The sequence below is a fragment of the Anolis carolinensis genome, chromosome 6 (genome assembly GCF_035594765.1).
Source record: "Anolis carolinensis isolate JA03-04 chromosome 6, rAnoCar3.1.pri, whole genome shotgun sequence".
Lineage (NCBI taxonomy): Eukaryota > Metazoa > Chordata > Lepidosauria > Squamata > Dactyloidae > Anolis > Anolis carolinensis.
Genome location: NC_085846.1, coordinates 112,275,243 through 112,302,050, shown reverse-complemented (window position 1 = coordinate 112,302,050; position 26,808 = coordinate 112,275,243). Strand labels below are relative to the sequence as shown.

General features: G+C 39.3%; 1 protein-coding gene across 1 annotated transcript; it reads right to left on the bottom strand.

Annotated features, from left to right (window-relative positions):
* Positions 1 to 445: 445 nt before the first annotated feature.
* wdr48 (WD repeat domain 48) lies at positions 446 to 26,534 on the bottom strand. Its single transcript, XM_003221899.4, has 19 exons — positions 26,377 to 26,534; positions 17,421 to 17,561; positions 16,807 to 16,885; positions 16,240 to 16,322; positions 15,942 to 16,071; positions 13,733 to 13,821; positions 11,662 to 11,763; positions 11,194 to 11,418; positions 10,391 to 10,465; positions 9,591 to 9,693; positions 9,256 to 9,353; positions 8,670 to 8,777; positions 7,797 to 7,893; positions 7,053 to 7,148; positions 6,030 to 6,135; positions 5,624 to 5,711; positions 4,410 to 4,486; positions 4,115 to 4,307; positions 446 to 2,703 (listed from the first exon to the last, which is right to left on the bottom strand). Exons 1-19 carry the CDS (start codon positions 26,467 to 26,469, stop codon positions 2,608 to 2,610), a joined length of 2,079 nt encoding a protein of 692 aa, XP_003221947.2. The 5' UTR covers positions 26,470 to 26,534; the 3' UTR covers positions 446 to 2,607.
* Between the last annotated feature and the right edge of the window lie 274 nt (positions 26,535 to 26,808).

Sequence of the window (26,808 nt, the reverse complement as noted above, 5' to 3'; positions counted from 1 at the left end):
ATGTCAGAAAGGAATTGAAGCAAGGGCCTCCTGAATGCATTGTGTGCTTCTCCACAAAACCACCCAAATTCTGCATTCTGTGTTAAGGTGTTGAGGTGGAATGAAGGAGAGAATGAGCTTGGACAACTTCCGATTTCTTATTGGACTGTAACTCCCAGCGTGCACCTCACTGGCTCTGGTAGCAAAGGCTGCTAAGCATTTCAGGTTGTCACCCCTTGCTGAAATAAGTTAGGTGGTCATATACATTGCCAATACTGCAGTATAGTCTGCATGCAAGTCCATAACATATAAAATGCACTCAGATTTTCACAATAGTAAAATACTAAAATGCCCAACTTTTCTATCCAAAGCATGCCAATATAACTGTTTTTGACCTTAAATTTTCTGCCCAAATATGAAGACTTAAGTATTTTCTTTATAAAGAAAAAAACCAAACTTATGGAAATGTTACCTAAAGATTTTTGTTTATTTCTATACAACTGTGAAATACATATTTGTCCTTTTGGCATTGCAGGCCCTCATTCAATCTTTCTTGAAACGACATTACGTGGACTGTAGAAAATTAAGGTTATACTCTTGGCTGATTTTAAAATAAATCAAAAAAAGGAAAGGAGGATAAACGGGAATAATTAAAAGTTTTTTCAGTGGCAACATGAAGGAGAGCACAGAAGCCAGAATTAGGGGTCTATTGAGGAATACAATTCAGAACAATTTACATTTCCGTTTAACCAAGGAATTCACCAACTTCACTAAATGTGCAAGGGAGCACAGATTGTGGGGTACGATTTGCCTGTACACAACAAACGGAATTTACATAATGAATGATACTGAAGAGGGGGAAAGGTGCATGCGATCATCAGTCTGAACCAGTTTAAGCAGTGGCATCTCAGCTGGAGCACAGGTGGACTAAAGAGGACCAATCCAAATGTTACATTTGCAACATGGTAGTCAGTGTGACAATGGGGAATAGGTATCCCATAAGGTTCTGTACAGTTCCTTAGTACACGAAGCCAAAAAAAAAAAAAAAACACCCAAGAGGAAACGTAACCAAAAAGTGTTGCCATCTTACTTCATTAACCTTGATCAGTGAAAACAGGAAGAAAACCTTGAAATAAAACAATGAGTTGAAAAATTCAGAAGGCTATTTTGGGAATAGCCTTCTCCAGCACCTTTGGGTGTTTTTCTCTGGCAGAGTTGGCACTACTTTAGTTTCTGGAGACGCTGGCATTGCCAACTGCTATGTCAGGTGGCCAGATACCTTCCTATCTCATGATGCTTGATGTAACATAAGTTGCTGAAGCAACTTACATGCTGCAAAGCCAATGTCTGAATAGCGATTTCATCTGTTCTTCCTATTTCATGTGGGCCGCATTTTGTAACTGACAGCCACTATAAAGGAAGGTGAGAACACTCAATTTTGGGGAGGGGGAAGCACACTATTTTTATTTCACTGCCTCTTGAAAAGTCACTTGTGCTTCTCTGTCAAATAAGAACCATTTTATTTTGTCATCAGGGTTGTTGTGTTCCAGTTAAAACTTCTAAACCAAAGACAGCTTTTCTTTGCTCAGACACTGAAATGTTACCTCCCTCCCTCGAGGCTACAATAAGTTAGATTCTACAAGATTATAATGAAAATACGTAAAAGCTGTAAAATGTCTTTTTTTAGAAACAGTGGAAAAGAAAAATCAAGCTGTATACAACTTACAACAGAAATATCCAAAAAAATGCATATAAAAAACCACTGGAGGAAAACCTGCAAATCCTTTTTTGCTATCATGACTACAGTATTCACTGCAAAGTTTCTACAGTTTGCAAAAATGTCAGAGAGCACAGTTATGTGGAATTATGACCAGCGTGCCATCTTGAGAGAAAGAATGGACTACAGAAGTTACACTTTAAAAATTCTAGTTATTTGAAATACTCCATCATGATGCGCTGCACCATTGTACTGACCCTGTAATCACACAATCTACTGATTTTTTAAAACTCCAAGTACCAAAAAATGGTTTCTTGTAAGATCACAGCTGAAAGGCAGTCATAAGCAAGCCTAAGAAAGTTAGCCCCCTTGACTTACATTGGGGTCTCTGCTCTACTCAATTATACAATGGTTCTTTCCCCTTTTAAGTAGATTTGTCTTGAGAAGTGGCCAAAATTTACTACGTGGAATGTATTAACAAAGTACAGTACATGCAGTTTTTTTTGTTTGTTTACATTGTGAACAAGTTAGCAGCAGGGCTGAGAAAGTGTTTTCATACCAAGCTTCGGCAGATGAATGTATGACAATCTTGGAAATAAAAACTGAAATAAGAACCTTAAAGATATCTGCAGTGGCTCGGCTGGTCTCTGTACACCTCACGCCAGGAATCACCCAAGGGTTTCTCACGTCACTCTCACTTTGTACCTCGGTAAGGACAGACTTTAGTTTAGGTCATAACAGATTTGTCTATATTACAGATTTATTAGTCACTTCAATTCAAGTAGACTCTGTCCGCACTGAGGCAATTAGAAGGATCAGATCTATCTTAGGGTTTTCAGTGGGCTTTCTACAGCTGGAACCTGGACAGGAAGCTCAAGTAAGTGAAGAACCGGTTGGGCCCAGGACTTGGCTCACGTGGATTTCTGGCGGTAATGGAGGGTCAGGTCGCCACCACTCTTCCAGATGAAATGCTTGACAGTTCGAAGGTCCATGTTTGGATCCAAAACCTGCCACAAAACCAACAGGGGAGCTGGGTCAAGCTCATATCTCAGCTTTGGTTTCTCACCAATTGCACCCAAAGATTACAAATAAACTTCTAATGACTCCCAGTAGGTGTAAAACATCCTCAATTTTAGGGACAAAAGTGTTGGTAGGGGGGTAATTTGCCAAAAAAAAGGCCTTTCTAAAGTAAAGCAGTAGCAACAAAAGTAGCAGCATTCAACTGATCAGATCTTCTAGTGCCAGCAGCAGAGCAACTGGGGCCTCTTCTACATTGCCATATAATCCAGATTATCAAAGCAGATAATCCTCACTCTCTGCTTTGAACTGGATTATCTGAGTCTACACTGCCATATAATCCAATTCAAAGCAGATAATCTGGATGTTATATGGCAGTGTAGGAGGGGTCAGAGTTCCAGGAGTAGAGTCAAGCTTTAAAAGTTATAAAATATTTTGTTTAAAAAACTACATATTTAGATAGGAAAGTTAACAGGGCCTAGTTATCTAACTAACTCATTCAGAGCAGACATCTTGTCTCTTTCCACGTTCACTGAAAAAGACAAAAAGGTAGAACAAATTGGAGGACTCAGGGGCTTGCCATGTGCTCAGAAAAGGTGTCCTCCTGAGAAGTATCAAGAAAGGTGATAGGAGGAGAGAAAGGAAGAGAGGCAGACAAAGAGGCCAATGGGGAAAAGGCTTTCCCCTGCCAACTAAACAAACTCAACTGCCTACCGTATCTAAGTCCTTGATGTGGACTATAAGTTTGTGCAAAAATGGTTGAGTTCCAACAAGAAACGTATGAAGGAAACATCTATCTGCTCCAGTCTCAAGCACACATATCTTTCACTCCTAATACTAGCATATACCAAAGCCTGCAAAAATGCAGGATGGTGGCAGCTCAAATTATGGCCACGGCAAAGGTATTTTAAAAAAGAAGAATAAGATGACATCTGACTGGTGGATTTTGCAAAGGAAATTATGCCACGTCCCTTGTGATGAAGCGAGTGTGCTATTTTCATCCTGAAGCAGTGGATAATCTTCACTGCTGAGAAATCTGAGGGAAAAAGCTAAGCTGCTTTTGTTGGCATACATTTGCAATTTCTCAAAATGCAGGAGACAAAATATGTATTTGATTCCTCACCTCCCAGCTTTTTACCCCTTTGCCAAACTATTACATTTGTTCCCATTTTCTACACAAATTGAAAGTTTTGCTGGATCCTTACACATATATTGTAATTTATATTTTGCTGGAACATCTTTTCCCAAGGCTTGACAAATTTTGAAAATGTTATGTCTGAAGAAAGCTTTCCTCCACACTTCCATAACAAATTCTGCTTTCCTTTCAAGGAGCTCAGAATGGCATAGACAGCTGGTTCCTTTGACCTTCCCAACCAATGGCAAGGCAGGGAATGGCCTTACCTGGTCCTGGCACAAGAGTTCAATTTTCTCCTCTGCTAGTACTGCAATATCTTCCTCTTTTTCTTGTTCCCCAGCCTTTTCGTTATTGGAAGAGCTAGTTGTCTGTGATTCATTGTCCAAGTTTATTATCTTTTCATAGACATGTTCCATCACCTTCCTGACTTGCAACATGTCACTAGCGGACAGTCGATCCCTATGTGGGAAGAAGAAGATTTTAAGACAACGCTTAGCTGACCTTGATGAATGTTCCATGGTTCTGGGAGTTCGAGTTGCCATTAATTTTGTTTACACTTACTTCTTTAGTGTTTTTGCTCCCGAAGACGAATGAGGTTGGAGGTAGAAGGGAATCTTGTTGAATTTTGGCATATTTTTCTATAGAATGAACAAGCAGAAATAAGAGGAGCCATTATATTTTGCTTTCCATTTTGTAACAAACATATTTTAATGTATACTTCTAAGCTGTATGCCTTTCTCCTTTAATGTTTGTATTAACTCAGACACTTTTCTAGACACCTTTTCCAGTTTTTGGGGGCTAGTCATTGAATTTGTGCTCAAGTAGAATAATCCTAATCTTCCTGGTGCCTTTTCTACAGTTTGGGATCCAGGACGTCTTAGAACAGATTATAAAGTAACTATCAAAAAATTTAAAACCAGTTAAAAACACAACCTATGATATACATAGAAAAGTCAGAAAATGCACACACACAAAGCACAGGCAGATATCTGAAGAAGAGAAGCAGAGTTATGCACTGGGTTGCTGTGAGTTTTCCGGGCTGTACAGCCATGTTCCAGAAGCATTCTCTCCTGACATTTCACCCACATCTATGGCAGGCATCCTCAGAGGTTGTGAGGTCTGTTGGAAACTAGGCAAGTGGGGTTTGTATATCTGTGGAAAGTCCAGGGTGGAAGAAAGAACTCTTGTCTGTTGGAAGCAAGTGTGAATGTTGCAATTGGCCACCTTAGATTAGCTCTAAATGGCCTTGCAGCTTCAAAGCCTGGCTGCTTCCTGCCTGGGGGAATCCTTTGTTGGGAGGTGTTAGCTGCCCCTGATTGTTTCTTGTCTGGAATTTCCCTGTCTTCTGAGTATTGTTCCAGAAGACAGGGGAAGAATGCTTCTGGAACATGGCCATACAGCCTGGAAAACAGACAGCAACCCAGTGATTCTGGCCACGAAAGCCTTCGACAAAACAATAAGCTAATTGTTTTTCAAATGGGAAAAGGCTTATAATCAAAACGAGTATTTTAAAATTAAAACAAATATAATTACAGTCAGCAGTTCACATTCACTGAGGTGAGGGACACAGGATCCCCATGAAAAAACACACATTTAAAATAGCCTTTTTTTAAAACCTAAGAGGACACCTCTCTAGGATCTACAGATTCCTAGAGATAACAATGGAATCAAATCTGTTAATAATCAATTGTACAAATGTGGAGAGCTGACTGTGAAATTAAAGAAAGAAAAATAATTTAGATGGTTCTGTGCTTTTAGGAGAGCCGGACACTTACATCCACAGTGATGTCAATTACCCATTGTGGCACAGTTTCATTGAGGAGCATGGATTCGGTTTCCCCACCGGAATCTCGACATAGCAGCCTAAGGAGAAAGAGTTTTGAAATGTTAAGACTAGTGAAAGAATATTTGAGTTCAATATTTTGAGAAGAAACAAAGAAATACAATAGAAAGTTGCAAGGTATTTAAATCTGTTGAACATATAGACCAGATATGAGCAAACACTGGCTTTCCAGATGTTTTGGACTTCAACTCCCACAATTCCTAACAGCCGGTAGGAAGTCCAAAACTCCTGGAGGGCCAAAATTTGCCCATACCTGATCTACACCACAAACATGCGTAAGTTAATTATGGCCCCGGCCCCAGGTCAATCAGAGAGCTTTTTTTCCAGAATGTCTGTACCTAAACAAGGTGCGTCCTCCAGCTTCTCCGAAAATAACTGGCGTGTGTGGTGGCACTTGGAAGTACCCATTTCCTTTCTGCACTCTGTTCTCCTGTTCGCCGTTCACTATCGCAGGGAGAGCAGACAAACACAACACAGAGTTTTGAGAACAGAGTATTCCAATTCATCACAAACTATGACAATTTTCATCACTGCAAGTGAACTGACAGTCTAATATAACTCCAACAGCAGCATCAGGGCCTTGTTGTTTTGATGTTAAATCAGGCTTGGGAAAAGTGCAGCCCACAGGCTGCATACGATCAGCAAGAGCCACTTTTGTAGGCTCCGAGGCCATGGAGGGGAAAATGTCCTCTATGTGCCACTGGGGCATTTTGGCTATGATTTCAAACCCCACTCAACATTTTAGTCAGTCACTTTCCGTTGTTTAAAATAGATCTCCTCTGGGCCTGAAATACCTCAGGGAAGAGTCTGAAAAATATCAAAATTGTCACCATGCCTCCTAGTGGATATTTTGAGGGATTCTTCTTTCTTTTTACAGTTGAGTAAATACAGCTTCCTAACCTTTGAGAGCTGCTGACTCCTGAGGGGAATGCATCAATTACAGGAACATAGGTTCACCCCCCCCCCCCCCAATTAAGCAATGTATGGGGCTCTACATTTAGTAAGGGACTATAAGGGAAATTGGAAAAATTACTTCTCACAGCATGCAAACTGCAATTGAAAATCTGAGCCACAGTAATTGTATTTACAATACAATTAACTTTTTTTCCATGTTACTAATGAAGGAAAGAAAGAAACTTCTCCTCATGCTGATCACCTCCCTCACATTTAACCTGCCTCCACATCTGATGTTGCAATTTATCAGAAGTCTGTAAGGACCAGGAAAGGATGGAAATGGAGTATTCTTTACAGTGACATACCAAAAGCTTATTACATATGAAATGAGGTAAAATCAAAATGGCCAACCAACCCAAAACATAAATATGAAATCTAACATTCCCACAGTTGTGAGAAACACTTACCGTGGTTCATTTCATTTTCTTCTTCATCCATGGGATTGATGTGTGTTCGAGGCCAATATTCTAAGAGCGCCTGCAGTAAAAGTCCTCCGAGGTTTACTGCACATTGCAAAAACAGAAAACAAAATTACTGTGGATGCTCACATAAATTTAAACTTGAAAACATATAGCTAGAGTGGTACAGCTAAGAAACCCTTATATTTCTTGAACAGCATTTTAAACAATCAGATGTCTGCTTTTTCTGAAGCTAAGAAGACTTTAAAAAAATTGGGAGTCTGATGTTCAAAGACTCAAAAGCTACAGAAAGGCACAAATCATGTGAATACAAAGTAGTTCTTGTAATGTGATTTACAGTAATTTCTGACTTGAAGTTCAATACGTTTCGTCAAAAATAGACAACTTTGTGAAAGAGGACTTGTTAAAAACAGAAATCCAGCTACTACAAACTGGACTGACTGTAAGATCAGGATACAGAGATCAATCCACGCAAAGAAAAGACTGACACAGCTTTATAGGTAACATCTGAAAGAGGAGTGTAGAACTATAGACAAAGATAAGCTGGGGCATTGAGTCTTACAAAAGTCCATCTTCCAAACCTCTCCTCCTCAACAAGCCAAATATGCCATTTGAATTAAGTCTTAAAGTAAAAAAAAATCTCACAAGCATTTGAGAGACAAATAAGTTTCGAAGATTTCTGTTTCCTGAGATGTAAGATCAGTTTTTTTAATTAAATAACAATACACTCACATTTTGGATCTGATCCATCTGGACTGCTAAATCCAGCATCTTTTGCAGAGACCCAAGCTGCAAAGCAGTCACTCTCATCTAAAGTAATTGTTAACATCTGCCAAAAAAGAGGATGATTTAATATAAATACTGCTTTAGGAGTAAAACCTTGTTCTTAGGATTCAAACACATGCAAAGCTTTGGCAAGATTGTATTAACATTTCTGCGTTAAGATTATGTGTTGTGGCTTTCACTAGTTCCTGTCCGTAGGAGAGAGAGAGGGAAGCAAAATAGGAAAACACCAATCATACAGCAAAAAAGGGAGGGAAGTTCCAGGAATGAAAGAATTTTGTTAAGGTTGACATGTTTTTGGTTAGTTTCTCTAAAACAAGAACAATTATTCTTGAGCATCATTTTGCAACCTGGTTAACTTCCTACTAATATAAACTCCCTTAGGATAAATGGTTCTTGGTTAGGCAGCACCAGATAATACTGTTCACAGAACAGTCAAAACCTATTTTGACATTTTAATATCAAATACCAGAACAGTCAAATGAAGCCCTTAAAAATCCCAACAAACTAACATTGGATTCTCAATGTAAGATAAGATCAAGTTCAGTGTAGTTGATAAGAAATAAGCTAAGACTAGATACTAGTTTCTTCATCATACAGTCATGAATTTCATTGAATGATTCCTGAAAGTTACACTATTTCAACCTGAACTTCCTCACAAGATTATTCTGAGAAAAAAAAGTCTGTGCGTGGAGGGAAGAACAACTGGATATGTTGCCTGAAGTGCCTTGTTGGGTGGGCCTTGTTGGACCAACAAACCCCCCCCCCCCCATCATGTAATGTCAAACTACAGTTCTGACAAACAGATATGATGCAACTTACCCCTGTTTTTAAGTCTACTGAAAACCAATTTGGCACATAGACCATTTTGAACCTTTTTTTAATTTCTTCTTCAAAGTCCACCTTCCCAAGGTCTTCTACTTTACATGCCTGCATATTAAAGATAAAAAAGTAATGGTTATTTGGTATAGAAATATCATGTATAATTGTTGCTGCTGTGTGCTTCCAAAGTCAGAACAAAGGCAAACCCCCTCTGAACAAATCTTTCCAATAAAACACTCAAGGAGGTTTACTGGCAATATTAATTCCAGGGGGAACTGCCTTTGCCTCCCTTTGAGGCTGAGAATACTTCCAAAAGAAAGCACAAAGCAATGGTGTTATGGTATTTTATATTTTCTAAGAATGCCTCTGGGAACCACAGGCGAAAGAGTAGAGCCAACGATCAGTGAGTTGCTTTATAGCATCTTATCCTCTAACTTTAAAAGTTTTTTTAAAAAAATAGAAGGACCAAGAAGCTTGGAAAGTATTAAAGAAAAGGAATAAAAATATTGACACCAGTATAGGGAGTAGGGACCCCAGAACTACTTTGTAGCAAACATAATGCAATTAGGCAACTATTTTCACCTACCTTCAACACATCCCAGTATGCCACATTGTTGTTCGTGTCTTTGGTTAATATGTGTCTTTTGTCATTGAGAATGTGGCACTGAATAATACTAGCACCCCCTAGGAAGAAAGGATCACATGAATTAGACAACCCATACAAATCAAACACAGGAAGAAATATCAAAACACCAGGAGAAATGTTGTAGTAGTGAGAAATGTAGTGGAGAAAACACAGTTTGAGTTTAGTTCTACTGTATTTTTAAAATCTCCGTAAAGCTGCAACAGGAGGAAGAAGTGTTTTGCATTTGTCAACCGTAGAGAAATATCCCCAAGTAATTAGCTTAGCACTACACTTACCTTTAATCACTTGGTCCGGCTGTGTGCAAAGAGGCGTGATAGGATTGCTACAGTCATTGTCATAGTCACCTGAAGCTCTGAAGTTGTGAACCCCCTTCAAAGTCTACAAATGAATTTGGGGCGGGGGGAGAGAAGAGGATGGATAATTAGAGCCTATTACAAGGTATGAAGACAGTTCTCCTTTGTCCTTTTCCCTTCCTCAAAAGACCACAGACTGTATAAAAGGAACTTTCCTTTAAAGTCTTTACTGCTTTACTGCTTAGTTGACATGACATTTATTTAGAATGCATGGCACCAGACGAGGCTATGTTGAATCACAATGTGAAATAAACTCAGGAGGCTGAAACATAGTTCAGTTCATGTCCGACCCTACTGTCCATGGTTTATGAAGCTGAAAGATTAATATATTCAATGTATATTTTGGTTGCATATACAGTACCTGTGTGTTAACTGAGATTTCCTAAAGGATACTAAACATCAGTGCTATGAGAGAAAGATACTTGTATCTCTCTCTCTATATATATGCAGCTGCCTAAATACCCTAAAGGCATCAAATCCTACCTGAAGCAAAGCAAAGTCAGCTCTAGTTAGTATTTGAATGGGAGACCACCAATGAATCTAAGGTGCTATCTTTCAGGGGAAGGAGCTGGCAAAACCACATAAATACTCCTCGTCTATGAAATTAATGGGATTGCCATAAGTCAACAGGAAATTTGAAGGTGTGCACACATATAGATGTATGCATAGTCCTATAATAAAGACTCACATACATTTGCTTTAACATTTTAAACAGTCCTCACCCATTTATTCACAGAAGACTTAGTTGTTGCAACCCAAAGAGCTGGAGGAGGATCCACTGATCGATCTAGCTCCATCTGTGTGACCAAGAAATCCAGTATTAGGACAATCTGCTGGTCCGTATTATGAACATAAATATTAAGAGGTGATACACTCCGGCATAGAATTAAGCTTTGGGTCAGAAGATTGTAGAGGTAACAGCATCAAGTTTCCATTTGCAGTGTTTTAAACTTAGGAAATGCCTGTAATCTCAAAGATAAGATTTTTCCATACCCTCCATCTCAGAGGTTGGCAGACATAGGGCCTGTACTGTAATATTGAACACTCCTGAAAGCTAATTTAGTTGCAATAATAATACTGTTCTATAGGAATATATCTAAATGGACAGAATATGTATCTACCAACGTAACAACACACTGATTTTGGACAATTCTGAAAATATCATTTGTTATGAAAATAGTCTTCCCTGGTTATATTAAATGTTTGTATACATGTACTGCATAAAAATGATAAATTTTCCAGCAACATTTTCACTAGTGTCATCAACAAGAAAACCAGGTTTGTTAAACAACAACAGACAACAACAGAGAAAAAATAACTGCAATTATTTATACTTCACTTTTTTACTGCTTCAATACTGACAGTAATGAAAGTAAATCATCAACTACTTTTTTCACAAATGTGCCTCAAGGCATATTACTCATTTTTACAACAGCCATCCATGATGGCCAGAAGCAAAAGATGGTCAAAGTTCTTCTGCCAGAAAACTCACCAAGCAACATAATAAGAAAAAAAAGTATATTACCTTAAGAACTGGTGCCTTTTCTTCACAAATTAGCACTCTGATATCTGGATTGCGTAAATCTGTGCAATATATCTTTCTGTCTCTTCCACCTGAATAAACGTGAGTGAAGGCTTCATTGACTTGCAGTGCCCACACGCCTTCATCATGGACTCTGTATGTAGCTATACACCTTTGCTGACCAAGCGACCAGAGTCTGATAGTGCCATCAGAGCTGCCAGAAAGACACTGAAACAAGAACAGCCATTAAACTCAAAGTCATTATATTTTCAGCTGCAGCTCTTTGAAGCCACTGTGCAAATCTATTTCTTACATAATTTTGTTCTGCTAGCCCTTTTGGATATTAAAGAAATCTAAAATATCACATTAGAAAACAGGAGCTTTCAAAAGAGACCTAGGATGTGTGATTTGTACTCTATATCCAAAACATTTATTGTACAATTAACATGGTTTACAGTATCAAACACATACCTGTGTGCCATCTCTGTTCAAGAGCAAAGCTTTAACGTTGTCAGTGTGTCCCTTCAGTTTCATAAGCTTTGCACAAGTTCTTGGATCCCACACCCTTAAAACCTGTTAAAGAAAAATATTCCCCTGAAATCAAAAGAACTTCTGAAGTAAAGATAACCTAATCTATAACTTTCTGCCTACTATTAATATTTTAATTGAGTGTGTCAATTCTAGTTTGGCCTCTTGAACTAGTACCACATATCCAAATGGTACAAAACAATAAAAAATTCTCTTATTACCCATTCTGGAATTATCATTCTGAATTGTTATGAAGTACAATAGCTCAGTTTACAAAGATTCTTTTAACAAAGTCATTTTACAGGATTCCAGCCCAACTCCCCCCTTTTTTTCCCCTCTGTTGAGCTGGATGTTTCTGACCACATTGGCATTAGGAGGGTGGTGGAGACAGACTTATGTGTTGAGCTGTAGCAATGTGTCTGGGAAAGAATAGGATTTTTTTTAGGTATTTGTGTTTATGTATCACAGGCAAGAGAAACAGCTGCAACCAGAATCATGTATGCAGCATGTGTGAAGGCCAAAATAAAATGGATGAAAACAGAACAGAAGATTAGTCTGCCTCACCACCTATCCTAGAACATTGAAAAAACACAGGTCTGTAAGTTTCATTAGTATAATGAAACCATAGTAAAAGTGGGGGTTATTGGAAGCGGGAAAAACACATCATTTGGGAATAAACTGTGAAGTATCTCTCAAAGATTCAAAATATCTTTGTTTACTTATGTAAGGATAATTTGATTTGGTTGTTTCATTTCATATGGGGCTACATGTGCTTTACCAAGAGCTCTTTACAAGGCAGAAAGGAGACTTTCATAGCAGTTCAGGAAGAAATTTGGTAATCATAAAGTCTGTAGATCACAAAAACGTTTTATGATCACAGAGTGTGGGGCCGGGCTGTGGCGCAGCTGTTGAGCAGCTGCCTTAAATCACTCTGACCATGAGGTCATGAGTTCGAGGCCAGCCCGTGGCGGGGTGAGCACCCGTCAATTAAAAATAAAAAAAATAGCCCCTGCTCGTTGCTGACCTAGCAACCCGAAAGATAGTTGCATCTATCAAGTAGGAGATAAGGTACCACTTATAAAGTGGGAGGCAAGATTAACTAATTTACGACCTGGAATGAGGAAGTGCCGTCAGTGTGGATGATGAAGCAGCTGCTCCCCCCTGTGGCCAGAATCGAACATCCCCTCAGAAGAACGTTAACTTGCCTCTGCGTGTGTCTCTCAGTCTCTGTTTGATGTGTTTATGGGCATTGAATGTTTGCCCTATGTGTGTTATAATGTGATCCGCCCTGAGTCCCCTTCGGGGTGAGAAGGGCGGAATATAAATACTGTAAATAAAATAAATAAATAAATAAATACCAGGTTGAATCAAACCAGATCTGTAAAGTGGAAATGTTTCATATAGTTCACGTGAATAAGCAGTGATAGGAATAGTTCAGAGAAGTTTTCACATCCAAAGATTGGCACACTAAGGCTTAAGAGCAAGGGTGGGAAATCTTCCCCACAATCCCCAAGGGATGCTTACTAGCAGCAGGGTGTAATTCAATTTCTCCTTCATTCTTCATCCCACTCTGCTTTTTGCACACGCCCACTCCATTCACACCTCACTCCTGGGCAAAACTGTGATTCCCAGAGGTTCCTGTTATATATTTAATAGTATCTTACTGCCCACTTACTGCTAAAGACATGATCAACAAGAAAGCTCTAAATTTCCCCCTTCATCATCTTCTTCCCCCAATTTGGAGAGCAGTAGAACAAGAAAGCCTGTGAAACTTCTACTTGGCCAAGCCTCCTCTTCCTTGTTTGTAAACTGCTTCCTACCAACCAGCTAAGTAATATACCTGCAATATGAATTTAAATCCCTGCAATGCTCTGGTGATTAGCAGGAAATAGCTTGGACCAGAGAGGACCAGGCCTGATGGTAGAGGCCAATGGGTAGATGATCAAAACATGCGAGTAGTAACAAGTCACAATTTCCCCAGAATATGCCAGAAAGGTGTTGGGATCTCGTTTACCTTTTCAGTGGACCCTGATACAATTACTGTTCCCATCTGATTCATGGCAAGACTGTAGATAGAATCTTTGTTCCCACTTAGGGAAGAAGCTATTGAAAACAAATACAATTTAATTTTGGATACAGTTTTTCAATAGAAATAACATACACTTGAAGTAACTGATTTAATGACAGCCAAAGTTAAATGTATAGCTCACAGAAACATAAGAGTTAACTCCATTAAGAGCTTATATATTGAATAAAATAAAAGCCTTCCTTAACCCAGAATTGTTTGCTGGAATACTCCACTGGGCCACTGCTTGCAATATATTAAAATACTCAATTTCGGAAACTGTTCAACCAGCAGAATGCTCTCTATAATTTGACTTCCTATCCATGGTTTAAATGCGGATGAAATAATATTCCATTGTGTCAGTACATTTAAAGAAAACCAGAATCTTAGGAATTATAAAGATCTATCTTATATTAGAGGACACATATAGATTCAATACCAATGGGATGGGGCATGTGCACCCTTCTATATGAAAAGGCAGTAATCATTTACCACCATACCCCTAGATACTATACTTAGCATTGCTGAATGGATAGCAAATCCTTCACCTTTCCCCACAAATTAACTGACCTGGGAATGTTATGATTGAGCCTCATGGCTCTGTTACTGGCAGACGTGGGCGTAAGACTCCTCGAGAGTCAGATACTCTCGAGGAGCGAGAAAGAAAGAGACTGCGAGATATCTTTGCAGCACCATCTGACGAAGAGTCTTTTGAGGGGTTTACGGAGAGAATGGAGGAGGGGCTGGTTAGCTCGGAGGAGGATGAGATGGATTGGACTCGGGTGAGGGAGGAATTGGGTGCCACTGGCAATGATGGGATGGAAGATGAATGGGGACCTTCAGGATTAGACCCATGGACAAGCTGGAGGGATGGGACGGGATCCACAGCTGGGGATGCTGTGGGGCGTAGTCAGAGGTGTTCCAGCTCTGATGAGGAAAGTGATGAGGAAACGCCCGGGTTAAGGAGGGCAGCTGATAGTGATGAGGATTTGTAACTGGCATAAAATGAGGCTTGGGAGCAATTGCAAATTGCGTTGGGCAAGGTAATCTGGACGAACGCTTGGGATCTGTGTGGGACGCTTTCCTGAAGACTGGTGTGTTTTCGTGTGCTGATACGTAAGTTGTTTTGGAATTTGGGGTCAGACGGCGGGAGGAATTGTGTGGGCTTTTGTTTGTGCAAACTTGTGCTTAATCTCATTAGCTTTGACCTTCCGTCGTCTTCTTGACGGACGCCATCTCCTGCTTTGGATTTCGGACTGAACTGACCACGGCTTGACTTCCCCCTACTCGGACTTGGTGAAACTACAAACGTCTGCTTCTGGCTTGAACTACGGAAAGGAACTGGGTGTACTCTACTGCTTCAATCCTCGGCTGATCTGTGTGTATTGGAAATCTTGCCTGCTGTATGGAGGAGTGACTCAGGTTACTCAAAGCACAGTGCTGGCAGCAGAGAGGAATCTGCTGCCAATTAATTGCATTCTTTTGAACACTTTGTTCCCCGGCTTCTGTTTTGTTTATCCCCAGGCTGAAGCAAGCTGTTTTGTTTTTACCCGGATTAAACTCCGGTTTAATCCGGTTTATCTTTTGAACGTTTTTCCTTGCCCCTTTTTGCTTTTAAAGGCTAATACTGCCTGGCCCTTGTATTTTACGGGCATTTTGAGTTCTGTTATCCAATAAACTCTGTTATCTTTGATCTTGTGGCGTTCTGTCTTTGACAGGGAATCATTCAAAATAACCACACAGAACAATGTGTTTCTGCAGAAAAACATACTGCCTCATATTTTAGGAATGTATTCACTCTTTCAGTTCTCGCGTTTTAATGGTACACCTTTCACTAGTCTTCAAAATACTGAATCACATTTAGTACTTATTTATTTAGTGAGTTTTAAAACTGACTTAGCATATCCTTCAAATACCTATGCACACAATTTCCAATTGTTTGAGGATACTTATTATATGATGTGCTGCTCCTTTTTGATGAACTACTCACTGCTTTAAAATGGCTCTAATACTATCTAACAACTTTTAATACATTATCCAACTGATAGGAAGAAAGAAATCAGTAAAAACAAATTGCTGACTGACAAAATCTTCTCCAAATAAGGCAAAACATGCTTGCATGGATTTCACTTATGCTTTAATTCATGTATATACTTACTTGTGACAGTGTTATTTGAGGCAGTCAGTGCTGTTAATGTATTTACATCCCAGAGGAATATCTGTCTGTCCAACCCAGCTGATGCTACTAATTCTTTATCTTTTGCATATGCTAAGGCTTTTACATAATCCTGCAATAAAGTATATAGACAAACATAACAAAATGGGAGGAGTATGAGGTATGCAACTTTTAACAGTCTTTGATTTGACAACATTAGTTGTTACTTATTGCACTTTATTTATTTAATTATTTAATTTATATACCGCTCTTCTCCCTCAGGGGGACGTTTGCACGTTACCTTATGGGTCCTTAGCGTTGACATGCAAAATCCTTTATGTGCATTCCATACTTTAACAGTAGTATCAGATGAAGCAGATATCACTGTAAGGAAAGTGTCACCAACGTTTATATCTCAGCAATAACTTGAATTCTGTGTTATTGGCAAGCAACTTCATGTCTAAACATTACTACTCTACAATACACACAAAAATATAGAAAACCAAGAGAAATCAACAAACAAACAAAAACAACACTGACAATTTCACTTCCTAGCTACGAATGCCAGGTAAATATAGTTGTTTCACAAGATACTCTCATCAATACAACTACCAATCAATGCTAAATTTCTGGTTATTTTTAGGTGCTGTACTCAGTATGGGTTTATCTTGCAGGTTTAGTTTTACAGTATTTTTCACAGGGATTGTAAAAAGCTTTTCATATTTTTGTGAATTCAGCTAACCTACTTTACATAGATATTATTTAAGTCTAGAAAGGTTGCGTATGATCTGTTCTGAAACTACTGAGTATTAGGATACACAAACAAAGATGCAAGTAACAACTCACATACTGTTAAAAAGTTACTTACAGGTTTTGCCATTACAACAGAGTACAATGTCATTCACCCAGTCTGTATGATGTTCCATAGAAGCTATATAAGGGTCTTGCTGGAATTACAAAAAAAAATACATATATTGTAAATTCCTGCTTCTAGTTCACAGGAAATCTCAAGTCCAACTGTAACCTCAGTCAATCTCCTGAGGTTACTTGTGACCTTTATATTTCAGTGCAATTACTTTCCACAGCAAGTTGAATGAAAGAACCTTAATTAGTAGATTTGGGAATTAAGCCAGACATGATGTCCCATTATATTACTGCCAATATTTTAAAAAGCCACATCTCAACTCTAGAAAAAGTAGATGACTCTGCACGTCTACAGGCTTCTTCTGGGAACTGGTCTATTTCCTATCAGTCAGCTCCCAAAACCACAGTAGCTTCTTCCAGTTCCTAATGGTCATCTTCAAAAGCATATAACCCACAATCTCAGAAGACGCCAGGTAAAAGAGTACTCAGCAAGCTTATAAATTGCTTTAAAATATAATAGTTAAAATTTATCTTTAATGTTTTTTAATTACTGGCTATTTTGACTATATCCAACATTGAAAGCATTATTATTTACACAAATATCCATACGTGGTTTACCTTATGCTGGTTGACACTCCATATCCTGATGATGGAGTCTCGGCCTGCTGTAAAAAGTCTATTTAATGCTGGGTCCAGCTGCAATGCATTTACTCCATTCCGATTATACTTCTCCACCTCATCTCTAATTACATAGGAGACCTAAAATGTGTTGACAGAAATCCAAATAAAACATTAAGAAGCAACAGAGACACATTTCACTCCACCCCATTTGTTCTCACACTTTCTATTTGTTCCAACAGTATAAAGGCTTTATAGCATTCTAGGCTCCTCACACAAATAACAGAGGAACCCGAGATATTTAAAAACGTCACAAGACAATATAATATAAATGTTACTCACTTCCTCAGCTTTGAGACATACATCACCAAACGTAGATCGACACATTTTACAAAAGTGCTATAAGTTTATAAAAATGACAGTTCAAGAAAACAGCTTGGTGAACGGAACATTTTGTGTTAAACAAGAACCCAATAATGTCAATTTACTATATGCTGCATGACCATACACATTTGCTCTTTAAAAGTGGAGTGTGAGGGATACACTCCCCCGTGGCTGAGTAATATGGGCATTATGCAGTCTCACTATATGTTTCTATGGACACTGGCACCACATTTAAGAGGATGGCAGGAAAAAGCAGCCATTTCATATTAAAAGAGGGAATGTGGGAAGCACATAACAAGCTGATTTTCACTCCGAAAAGTCAGTAATCAGACTTTGCTCCTTTGTATATCGTATAGGCTGGAGGTATGGAGAGACCCTGAGCAACATCCATTCTTATGGGTATGTTCCCCTCATTATTTCAGCAATGCACTAAGCACTACCATTGGACTCCTTCCCACTGCATCTGCTATTAATCGATCCTGCTTCATGATGCTAACTATGTAAGATATAGAAATCACACAATACTTCATTTCAGTTGTAACATCAACAAGTAGAAGGTACACTACCAGTAGAAGTAAGCCTATTAAGTGGTGCCATAGTTCAAATCAATGTGTGAAATTCAAACTGACAGCTACTACTGACTGCTTTTAAAAACTGCCTTTGAACTCCTATGGCCCCCAGATATCTATGTTATTACAAAAGTAGAGAACATAACTAGATGAATTTCCTAACAAGAGATTCAAGACTGAGTAAAGCAACATTTCTGCTCTTATCCTACTGCCCTCTAAACCCAGCCTGCACATTTTCCTTCCACTATATCCACAACTCCATCTCTCTTTCTCCCAGCTTCCTTTTCCATCTTCACTTTCAGGCCAAAACCTATTTTTCTCCATTACTTTTAGCCCATCCATGACCACTCCTTCCTGAAAGCTTATTTTCATCAATGTGAGATATATGATGATGCAAGTCTAATACATTTTCTTCAGAACCCCCTTTCCCCCCAAAACCAATTTCTACTTATGTTCAAGCTACTTTTATTTTTCCAAGTTATTGAAGTTAGCTACTGAGAGCCAGTGAGATGTTGTTTGAGCACATGATTACAACTGTGGAGACTAAGATATGAGTTCATGGGAACTCACTATGTGACTTTGGGCAAGTCATATTTGCAAGAAGGCAAAGGCAAAAACCCCTTGAACAAATCTTGCCAAAATACCCTGTGAAAGGCTTTCCTCAGTGCTGCTCTAAGTCAGAAAAAACTTGAAGGCAGACAACAACTGCTTCGGTACATCCCACTCGTCATACAGGCTAATTTCATATTTTAGTCTTCTAGGTTTCAGATCCATAGAAGCTGGCAACTGCGTCCAATCACAAGAGCAACAATATAGCTCTTCAAGCACATCAAACCCTATGCTCTAAGCAAAATGTATACATTTTAGGAACAATCAGTTTCCACAATGGCAAGGATAATTGGAAGAGGAAATTTTGTTGTGGTTCACATAAATTCTCCTCATAGAAAGATAATGTATTTAGGCATTAAAGGAATTGTTTTACTCCCCACCCCTCGAGAATATCTCAAACTTTATTTCTTTAGTGCAGCAAATCAGTTTATATAGGTCAGACTTCCAAAGATGTGAAAAAAGCATTCTAAAAGCAGATGGTACTCATACATATATAACCCACTCAGTTTTCATGCAAATTTACCAGCAAAAATGTGGAATTCATGTGTCTTAATTTTCAATAATACATAGAACAAAAAGTCTATATTTGCAGAACTAAGTGGGATATCTAAATAAGTTCTGTCCTACCTGCAGTAATGCTCTGACAAGTACATGGTTGAAACACCTCAGGTTACTTTTAATCAGCAATAAATGCTATATTTATTAATGATTAAGATCAAGACCAATTTCAGCAATTCAGTATAATTTGAATTACATGTCCAATTTTAAATGCAAAACTATTTGAAAAGCATGGTTTCTTAAAAAATATACTCCAATTAGTAGCTCTTCAATGGTTTTTTACATAATATGATATAAATACAATTAAAACAATCTGAAAGAGAACTCTGATTTTCAAGAGACAATTCCCTCTAGATAACTGATGATATAAACCAGGGGTCCCCAAACTAAGGCCCGGGGGCCAGATGCGGCCCTCCAAAGTCATTTACCTGGCCCCTGCCCTCAGTTTTAGACTTAGGCTCACCCAAAGTCTGAAATGACTTGAAGGCACTCAACAATAACAACAATCCTACTTAACTTGACTATATCATTGGGCAGAAGCAGGCCCACACTTCCCATTGAAATCCTGATAGGTTTATGTTGGTTAAAATTGTTTTTATTTTTAAATATTGTATTGTTCTTTCATTTACCAATACTGTGCTATAGTAATAATATAATATATTGTGTATACATATTATATTATTAATAATATTATTATAATGTCATACAATATAATAATATTAATAATAATATAATATATTAATTATACATTATATATTAAATTTAATATTACTAATAATATTACCATATAGTGGTATAGTACAATATAGTAATATATAATGCTAATATTGTGCTATGCTAATAATATAATATATTGTATGTACATACAACTTGTAAGCTGCTCTGACTCCTTCGGGGTGAGAGAGGGTGGGATATAAATGTAGTAAATAAAAAATAAATAATTGTTGTTGGGGTTTTTTTGCACTACAAATAAGACAAGTGCAGTGTGCATAGGAATTTGTTCATATTTTTTTTCAAATGATAATTCGGCCCTTCAAGAGTCTGAGGGACCATGAACCGGCCCTCCACTTCAAAAGTTTGAGGACCCCTGATATAAACAATCCTGGAGCATTGAGAGGGGTACTGATGAAAGCTGGATTCAGCATCAATAAGCACTCACACTTTGTCACCATCTAGAAGAGCATAAAGCGTCATGTTGTAGGGGTTTGCGTGTTGGATTAAGATGCTGGGAGACCAGACTCTGAACCCTCCTTGGCCACAGAAAACCCACTGAGGTCCTTGAGCAAGTCACACTCTCAACCTCAGAGGGAGGCATAGGCAATAGTCTTGGAAAATGTTTTGCACAGAAAACCCTGTCATGGCTTTGCTTCAGGGTCACATAAATCAGAAATTACTTGAAGGTACACAGCTAGAACAGAGATGGACAACTGTGGAAGGTTAAGAGGCCTCATAAACCCCCTTTCCCAACAGACTTTGCACAGCTGCACATATCCACAAAACCTGGTCCACTTTTTGCCCCTAAACACCCTCTAAAGGGCACTTCTAACATGTTTGGAGCATTCCAGGGCCATTTAAGACCCTAGAGAACTTTTCTAAAAACAGAAAGTGAACAGAAGTCATTTCATCCACATTTCCTGTTTCAAAAAGGGTTTCTCTTGGGCCTAAGCTGCCCCAAGATGTGATGGGAACAGACTCTTTGGCCCCTAATAGATATTTTGGGACAATAATTTGACCTCTGGGCAACCCAGGTAGCTCCAATCATGTTGGAAAAGCCCTCTATATTCCTTATAGTACATTAGAGGCACTTTAGTAAAAAACAATTTTGACCCTAGGGGCATGAATGTGACCTATGATCTGTACTTTGCTGACCCAAGTCTAGAAAAAGACAAAGAATCTCCAGGCAGCCAGATAGTTGACATTTTCATAATTATGAGAACTGTATTGTATGTCTAGAAATCAAAATGCTTATGCCATGTTTATACCATGGAAAAAGTTACTACTTCAATGGGATTGCAACAAAGCACCACATAGCAGAATGATGCAAGTTCTTGACTTTCTGTCACTCACGTTGGGTGGATATCCAATTTCCCTGAGAACATTATCTGTTTTGATACTCATGGGAACACCTCAGTAAGCAAGAGACCAAAAGTGGCAGGCTAAAACCCGGAACCTCAAGCCATGGCTGATACCGAATAAGAGACTGAGTGACTTGGAAGGTGCTGAACAGAAGGTGCTGGCACCACAAGATGCAGAGCCAACCTTAAGAAATGGGGTCACAAAGTGGAGTTCACGACATGCGAGTATGGAGAAGAGCAAACCCCAGATCACCTATTACAATGCAGCCTGAGCCCTGCTGCATGCACAATGGAGGACCTTCTTATAGCAACACCAGATGCACTCCACATGACCAGCTACTGGTCAAAGGACATTTGGTATATTGCCAAGTTTTTAACTTTGTGTTTTTAATAAATTACAACTGTACCCTCTGATCACTTCCGACACGATAAATAAGGAAATAAAATTAATATAATTTGAAAGTCCTTTTATCCACACTGTAGAGAGCTGTAAGCAACAATCATTAACTTCTTTCTGCATGTTCATGTGGCACAGTTCTAAATAACATATTTTATTATTGATTCATTAATAATTATTGCATCATTTTCTTATATCCAGCAGTTTTGGAATGCAGGTGGGAGAATAAGGAATAAAATGCTATGTAACAGCAGCCATAGCAGAAGCTAGACCTGGCAGAATGCTACCACCTTCTGATGCAAAATAGGATAAAGTACCAAGTCCAGACCACTTGTCAAACATTTCTGTTTTCCTAAAGATACCGAAATGTACAGTGTTTTAAACAGGTACTCACAAGCATCAAATTAATGGTGACTATAGCCCATATCTGGAACACGTCTTTGATTTGAAAAAGATATAGACAAATTATTGCACATTCTAATGTACAATCTGCTAATAAGCTTTAGATACAATTATCCCTACAGAAGTGTGCTGTATAATATGGACAGAGGCCATTAGTCCACTTATTCCAGCATAAATGCTTCAGCAATGCAACAAATGGCTTCTGATGAGAAGCAGCATCAGCAGCAGCATGCAATGTGCTAACTATTGGGATGAAACTCCAAGCAGTCATATACTTATTTAGAAATGCTAGAAAGATTCAGATACCAAAGCTTCCCCATGGTTTTGGTCAGCAATTCAGTTTTACCAGAACAGCAAGTTCTAAAGATAAGCCCAAGGGCTCAAGCAGATATAAAACTCATGCAGAAACTACTCCGAAAAGTCATTTTCTAATGAGATAGTAATTTAAGTTAAAGTCCAAATCAGATGGGCTTTTCTTTGAAGGATATTCCACAGTGGTGTGTGTGTATGTATACACATCTTTGTGCTCACCTTCTATACCTCAACCCAGAACAGAATTTCTGAAATAGCTCAGGAGGCATTGTTTGGAAGTCCATGAGCATTTAGGACATTTAAGCATCTGAACAGGACTCAAAAACTAATGGAAACAGATTTCTAGGAATATCTAGAAACAAGTCACCGCCTCCTTTTTACTTCTCTGCTTTGGCTCCATCTGTGTTAACATTCAGTTCCTGAGTTCATTGTTAGATTCAAGGGTAAAAAAATTAAAAGGCTGTAGCATACAAGAATCATGAAATCTAGATTTTGATTTTTTAAACACATATTCAATTTTCAAAGAAATGTTTGTACTGAAAACAGTCTGCAAACATCTTAAGCTATTGTATTAGAATAAAGTTCTAATACATGATGTGCTCAGAAACTACTCTTACCCCTCACAAGTTAAAAAAAAAGTAACATGTGTGATTTTTGACTGAACTGGCAATTGATTAAATAGTCTTCCTGCCTCAAAGTTATTTTTAAGCAAGCAAGAACGGCAATATATGTATCTCCATGTAAGTTTATCATTGTTAATAAAGCGATGATGAATCAGCTTTAAGTAAAGGATAGGATAAATGCCAATCTAATCCTATAAGAAGCTTGGAACATGGGACTATATCACCAACTGATGAAAAGAGAATGTAAGTTGCATCACACATCTATGTGAATGTTGATTAAGAACCACTCTGAGAATCAGTTTTACCTTACATGTAAAACATACTGTACAAAAAGTAGCCGAAGAAACTAATCCCAGATACTTACACTTCAGACCTAAATGCAACATTACTACTCCTTAATATAAACCTTCAGTGTATTCTGCATTGAAGAAACAAGACAATCTCTATGCCAGACATAAACCAGACATCAAAAACAGGAATACACAACATCAGTTGTAGAACACTTCAGTCTTCTTAAACATCAGCAGCCTGGCTGCGGATCTTTGTACTAACTGAAACTTTCAAACTGTCTTCATTGGCAGCCACACGTAGAATGCATCGCTGAAATGATTAATCCATTTGAGATGTAACTAAGATATGGACCACCATGGCCAAGTCTACCTGTCCTAGAAGAATCATCCACCTTGTGCGACTGTGGAGCAGAACGAACAACACAGCACCTGTATGCTTGCCCACCATGCCCTGCCTCATGCACAGAGGAAGAACTGCTTAAAGCTACACAGAAGGCAGTCGCTGTTGCCCGTTTTTGGTTTAAAATTATTTAGCTGATTTTATCAGTTTTATACTTATTCATGCAATGCTTTTAACAAGAAATAAATAAAGGGGACTACTGATCTCTGTTAGCAATGTGTATTGGGCATCACATTGATATCCCTCAACCAACTGTAAGGATGTACGATTTTTCAAATCTGTTGCTGTTTTCAACTTATGGCTACTGTATGAATGAAACCTCAACAAACTCAAGGCTATGATTTTTGTGTCGTTCCTGTCAAGCATGCTCTTCACAATAGAAAAATGACTACCAAAGAACATCAGTGAATCTGATATATTCTCAGTGCAGAGTCTCACCAGAAAGACAGAAGTGAGCAGGCACGTCTGTACCAAAATGCAAGTGGTAGGGAGAGTAGGTGTGGACAAACAAATCTGAATCAATGAATGGGACTGAGGTGATAAAACAGCTATTGTGCATAAAGGTCAGAGAAGTAGAATTCAGATAACAGCATCCCTAAACCTTTGAAGTCACGGGATCCCTGCTTTTTCTGAATGGTGGAGGGGTTTCAACCCATTCATGGATGTTTCTTTGCACCAAAACTAAGAATTAGACTGATAAATTGAGCTATTGGCAGAAAGGGATACAGATTCAAAGTTTTAACTTGTATGTCCAAGTACCTCTGCATGAATATTACAAAGATTGGGGAATCATACTCCCTCGAAGCTGCACTCATAGAATTATAGAGTTGGAAGAGATCTCACGGGCCATCCCGTCCAACCCCCTGCCAAGAAGCACTTTACCTGTTATCTTGAGTTTACAACTTTTATAATGTGCACTTTACTTAGTCTATTATCATAACCTCGCTGTTTCAATTCCATGTTTTATTAAGTGTGTTTTTTTTAGTTCTATAGGTTAATGTTTAAAATTTTATAATTGTGTAAGTTTACTGATGTATTGTATACTGTTATTGCTTTTATCTGGTATTATCTGAAAGCTGCCCCGAGTCCCCTTCGGGGGAGATGGAGGCAGGGTATAAATAAAATTATTATTATTATTATTTTATTGTATGACACAGCAAACAAGATAGATATGCTGGATTTCGTTTCACAAAATCACAAGTCGAACACTTCCCAAGTGTCTAGGACTGTGTGATGTATTTTCGGATGATGCGTGCAGATCCCAGTAGGGTGGCCTTTTGCAATTGATAGATCGTAATTTTGTCAATGTCTATTGTGTCCAAATGCTGGCCGAGATCTTTTGGCACAGCACCCAGTGTGCCCATCACCACCGGTACCACCTGCACTGGTTTCTGCCAGAGTCTCTGAAGTTCAATCTTGAGGTCCTGATGGTGGCTGAGTTTTTCCTGTTGTTTTTTGTCAATGCGACTGTCACCTGGGATGGTAACATCAATTATCCAAACCTTTTTCTTTTCCACAACTGTGATGTTTGGTGTGTTGTGTTCCAATTATTATTATTATTATTACTATGAAGCAGGAAATTGCATTCAAAGCACCCCCGACAGATGCCCATCTAGCCTCTGCTTAAAAGCCTCCAAAGATGGAGCCTCCACCACACTTTGGGACAGAGAGTTCCACTGCTGAACAGCTCTCTCACACAGTGAGGAAGTTCAAGTGGAATCTCCTTTCCTGTGGTTTAAAGCCATTGTTCCGCTTCCTAGTCTCCAGGGCAGCAGAAAACAAGCTTGCTCCCTCCTCCCTATGACTCTAATGCAGATGTGGGCAAACTTCGGCCCTCCAGGTGTTTTGGATTGCAACTCTCACAATTCCTAACAGCTAGTGGATTGTTAGGAATTGTGGGAATTGAAGTCCAAAACACTTGGAGGGCCGAAGTTTACCCATGCCTGGACTAGACTCTATACCCCTATTAATGTAGACTACAGAGAAAACCTCAATTGAGCATCTGGTAAAAGGTTGATTCCCCTCCCTTTAAAGGAGCAGCCACTACTTTTTCGCCCCCGATGGCTTTGATGGACAGAGGAAGGAAGGAGGGGACTGGAAGGAGGCAGAGCAGCGAGAGAGAGGCAGGATGCTGAGGGAAGGTCTCCCGTTGCCACGGACAACGGAGGCCCCTGGCTCTTCCCGCCAAGCCGCCTCCCCCCTCCTCCTCCTCCCCACCTCCAAGCCCTCTTCCCCCTTCTCCCCAGGCCCTTGGAGCCGGGCCACGGCTGCCTCGGCCCTCCCCGCCCTCGCCTCCCTTCCTCCACCCTCCTCGGCCTTCTTTTCCGCCTCCCTCACCTGTACTTTCCGCCGCCCGGCCGTGTTCTGTCGGTGATGAGCCGCCATCTTGCATGTTGACACTCTGTCGTCATGTCCGGTGGGGAGAGGCATCCGCCGGCCCGGAAGTCCCGCCCCAGGCTTGCCTGACTCTGCCTGTCAAGGCCTTCCCTCCGGTTCCCCAAACGGGCAGGAGGGAAGAAAGGGGCGTGGCTCTTGGTGGGTTGCTATGGCAGCCATTATTACGAGCGGGCGCGGGGTTTTTTTTCCCGCGTTTCTCTCTCTCGCGAGACTTGACAGTTCAGGCTCCTGACTAAACAAGATAAGATGTGACTGTGTCACAACAGCTCTAGTTAATGGGAAATGTTAATGACAGAAGGCTCAGAAATAACTCAAGATTACACAGAGTAGCCATTGAAATCCACAAGAAGCGTGTGGACAATTTCAACAGAA